The sequence below is a fragment of the Nicotiana tomentosiformis genome, chromosome 4 (genome assembly GCF_000390325.3).
Source record: "Nicotiana tomentosiformis chromosome 4, ASM39032v3, whole genome shotgun sequence".
Lineage (NCBI taxonomy): Eukaryota > Viridiplantae > Streptophyta > Magnoliopsida > Solanales > Solanaceae > Nicotiana > Nicotiana tomentosiformis.
In genome coordinates, this window is record NC_090815.1 from 97,538,649 (window position 1) to 97,543,212 (window position 4,564).

General features: G+C 39.3%; 1 protein-coding gene across 1 annotated transcript; it reads right to left on the bottom strand.

Moving 5' to 3' along the window:
- Nucleotides 1–1,462: 1,462 nt before the first annotated feature.
- Nucleotides 1,463–4,304, bottom strand: LOC138910195 (uncharacterized). Its single transcript, XM_070201417.1, has 4 exons — nt 3,605–4,304; nt 3,251–3,468; nt 2,282–2,390; nt 1,463–2,082 (listed from the first exon to the last, which is right to left on the bottom strand). Exons 1-4 carry the CDS (start codon nt 4,302–4,304, stop codon nt 1,463–1,465), a joined length of 1,647 nt encoding a protein of 548 aa, XP_070057518.1.
- Between the last annotated feature and the right edge of the window lie 260 nt (nt 4,305–4,564).

The following is a 4,564-nucleotide window of genomic DNA, read 5'->3' on the forward strand; positions in this document are numbered from 1 at the left end:
TCCCCCATCATGCTCATTTCAAATTCGCTTCCCATAAGCTTTGCAAACTCCTCACACAATGAGTTATTTGTTGCACCAAAAATGATATCGTCAACATAAACTTGCACAATTAGCACATTCCTTCCCTGTTTCTTTAGAAATAGGGTGTTGTCAATTTTCCTCTTTTAAAGCTATTTTCAAGAAGAAACTTGGGAAACTTTTTATACCATGCATGAGGGGCCTACTTCAGTCCATATAAAGCCTTGTCAAGTTTGAATATATGTTCAGGATGCTCATGACACTCAACCCAGGTGGTTGTTTGACGAAGACTTCTTCTTTTAAATATCTATTCAGAAATGCACTTTTGATATCCATTTGGAACAATTTGAATTCCATATGAGATGCAAAATCAATAAAAAGTTTGATGGCTTCCATTCGAGCAACTGGAGCAAAAGTTTCATCATAGTCGATCCTTTCTTCTTGATTGTAGCCTTGAACTACTAACCTGACCTTGTTCCTTGTTGTATTCCCAAATTCATCGAGCTTGTTTCTAAATACCCACCTTGTTCCTATGACCGTTCTATCTGAGGGTCAAGGGACCAGGTGCCAAACACGGTTCCTCTCAAATTGATGAAGTTCATCTTGCATAGCAGTAATCCAGTCAGCATCTTTCAATGCTTCCTTGATATTTTTAGGTTCAATTTGAGAAAGGAAAGCTGAGAAGGCAAACGAGTTTCTTGTCGTTGATCTGGTTTGAATTCCTGAATCAAGAGGAGTGATCACATTTTGGAGAGGATGTAAACTTTTGTGATTCTAGTTAGACAGCTAAATCTCATTATGGGAAGATCCATGTTCCTCAGAATAAGATCCATTTGGCATCTATGGATGGGTGAGTACCACTTCTCTGCTCAGCATCAGGAGTTTCTTGCACGACATCAGCAACTCTATCCTCTGCTTCAGTTGTTGTAATGGGGGAACCAGGTTCTTTTGCATCAGTTGAGGGTTCTGTTGTATTTTCTTCGTTGAATTCCTTGACTTGGATCATTAATTCTGCCTTTCCATTTGCCATATCAATGACTTCTCCAGGAACCTTCAACTGCTCTCTGTCTTGATCAGTCTTATCATGTGAATATTTTCCACATAGATGGTGTGATTCATCAAAGATTACATGTATGTTTTCTTCAACATATTGAGTCCTTTTGTTGTAGACCTTGTATGCTTTTCTTTGTGTGGAATATCCAAGAAAGATCCCTTCATCACTTTTGGCGTCAAATTTTCCTAAAGCTTCCTTGCCATTATTGAGAACGAAGCATTTGCATCCAAACTTTCTTAGGTGAGTTAGCTTGGGCTTCCTTCCGTTCAGCAATTCATATGGAGTTTTGTTTAGGAGGGACCTGATCATGTACCTGTTCACCAAGTAACAAGCAGTGTTGACTGCCTCTGCACAAAAGTTTTTTGCTACGCCACTGTCAATTAGCATAGTTCATGCCATGTATTCAAGAGTCCTATTCTTCCTCTCCACGACACCATTTTGTTGGGGTGTTCTGGGAGCTGACAAATTGTAAGTTATGCCATTTTCACCATAGAATTCGTCAAATTTTGCGTTGTCAAACTCTGTGCCATGATCAGACCTTATACTTATAACATTATGGCTCATCTTTACTTGAATCTGCTTCACAAATGCAACAAAGACTGGAAAGGTTTTATCCTTAGTTCTGAGAAACAAGGTCCATGTGAATCTGGAGTAGTCATCAACTATGACAAAAATGTACTTTTTTCCTCCTCTACTTGGCACCCTTATAGGTCCACATAGATCCATATGGAGAAGATCAAGTGGCATTGAGGTGCTTACTTCATTCTTGGGCCTGAAAGAGGACTTGTCTTGCTTTCCTCTTACACAAGCATCACACACCTTGTGATCTTTGAACCTTGACTTGGGCAGTCCACGGACCAGGTCCTTCTTGGCTAACTTGTTCAGTAATGAAAAGCTTGCATGTCCCAATCTTCTGTGCCATAGCTCAACATCATCATCAATAGCACTCAGAAATGTAAGATTCCCATTGTGCAAGGACTCAAAATCAGCAACATAGATGCTTTTTAAATCTTTTTGCCAACAGAACCACTTCACTAGTCACGAGATTTATGACTGTGCAGATTTTTGATAAAAATTCAACTTTATTTCCTTTGTTGAATATTTGAGAGACACTCAGTAGTTTACATTCTCAATTGAATTGAGTGAGTGTCTTCCCAATTCTTCCTACTCTTAGAATATATCCCTTTTTTGCCATTGTAAAGAACACACTCCCTCCTTGCAGGGCTTTGAGTGAAAGGAAATTATCAATGCTTCCAGTCATATACTTAGAGCAGCCACTATCCATATACCATTTTTGGCAGCTTCCTTTCACTGCTCCCTGCATAAGAAAATCAAGGATTAGACGTAGGAACCCAAACAAGTTTGGGTCCTTTGTAGTGAGGAAAAGGGCAAATTAAACTTCTTTTTATCCAAGCAGGCAATACACGTTTTTTAATGGAGGAACCTAGTTCCTTAGCAGTAGTTACCTTTTCAACAAAGACCTTGTTTTTCTACTGGGACTGAATTATAGCCTTACCGTTTTCTTTAAAGTGTCTTGTGTTTCCACTGTGAGTGCAAAGCCAATTATCAGGAACAGTAACATACTTGCTATGTGGATTATAGGGAGTCCTTCCTTTTGGAACCCGACTCCCTGCATGTTCCCACCATTGCATGTATACATGGCAGTGATTGTATCAGAGGACCAGATCTACTTTAGAGATTTTTTTAGGTCATTTTTAACTCTGCCTAGATCTTCTTTGAGTTATCTATTTCTTTCAAGTTCAGCACACAGACTAGATTTTACAGATTTGAGTTCATTTTCAAGCTTAATGTGTGCCTCACTTGCAACTTCCTTTTACTTTTGGATGTTCCCAGAAACGATTCCCCTTTTTAGTTCCTCAATTGTTTCTTTTAGATCCACAACTACTACCAACAGGTCATCTCTCTCATATTCTACGTTTTTAATTTTTTTAGTCAGAACATCTTTTTCCTTCTTTAGAACCTCGATGGTTTCTTTTAGGTCAACCACTACAACAACCAGATCATCTCTCACATGTTCTACCTCTCCTAGTTCCACAGTTAATGCATTTTTTTTTCATTTATAAGACTAAGATAAGCATCAATTAAAACATTTGCCAAATATATAAGCTTCTTCTGAGAGTAAGACTTCAAATTTCCTTGAACGTCTAGAAAGTTTACCTCATCATTATCATCATCGTCAGATTTTGCCATCAGGGCAAAGATAGAGTCATATTCAACTGCTTCACTTTTAACTGCTATCTTGGAGGTGTCACCTTGTTCATCATCTTCTCTAGATTCGCTGGAAGAATCTCCCCACGCAGCAATAGCTTGTTTCATAACATTGTCAACGGCATCTTTCCTCTTGAATCTTTTGTCAGAAACTGGATTCCTCTTGACTGCTTTGTATGTGTTGTGTTTGTACTAGTCTATCTTGAGGAGAGGACAGTCCTTGATGAAGTGTCTTGGCTTCCCACATTTATGACATAAGTCATAACCCATTTGGCTTGCTGGAGCTGCCCCTTTTTGGAATGCCTCCATTCCTGTGAACCATTTTCTGAAATCGCTTCGTCAGGTAGGCCATGTCAGCATCCTCACCACTTGAGTCATTTTTGTCTGCCTTGAGGACCTGGTTCTTCTCCTTTTTTGGCTCTCTTATTTCATGGTCCTTTTTCTTCTTCATTTCGTATGTCTTTAGATTACCAATGAGTTCATCAATGGTCAGTTTTTGCAGATCTTTTGCCTCTATGATAGCATTTACTTTGTTTTCCCAGGAACCAGGTAATACACTGAGTATTTTCCTGACAAGTTTGTTTCTTGGAATGATCTCTCCTAGAGAGTGGAGTTTGTTGATGATAGAGGTGAATAGAGTGTGCATGTCCTGAATGGACTCAACATCCTTCATCCTGAAGAGTTCATACTCAGTGGTGAGCATGTCAATTTTTGATTGCTTAACTTGAGTTGTTCCCTCATGTGCTTTTTGGAGAGCTTCCCGTATATCTTTGGCAGATTGACAGGGGGAGATTCTATTGTACTCGTCTGGTCCAATACCATAGACAGGAATCTTTTTTGCTCGGAAGTTTTTCTCTATAGCATTTCGGTCAAAATCGTTGTACTCCTTCCTTGTCTTTGGAACTGTCACTGCTGGCTCGCCAATAGTTTTCATGGGGACGAAGGGTCCATCGCAGATAACATCCCAGAGCTCTAAATCTTCAGCCATGATAAAATCATACATCTTTGTCTTCCACCATCCGTAGTATTGTCCATTGAATCTTGGTGGTCTGTAGTTTAATTAACCTTCTTCAAAGTTTGGTGGGGCATCCATTTGGATCCTTTCTAGGTGTTAGCCCGATAGAAAGAACCTGCTCTAATACCAATTGATGAAAACTTAGGGTCCACCAAACTGTATAGAGAACCTGGTTCTCTATCAGTTCTCACAGAACACGCACAATAAGAGATAAGTAAATGATACAGTAGACTTTTACGTGGAAAACT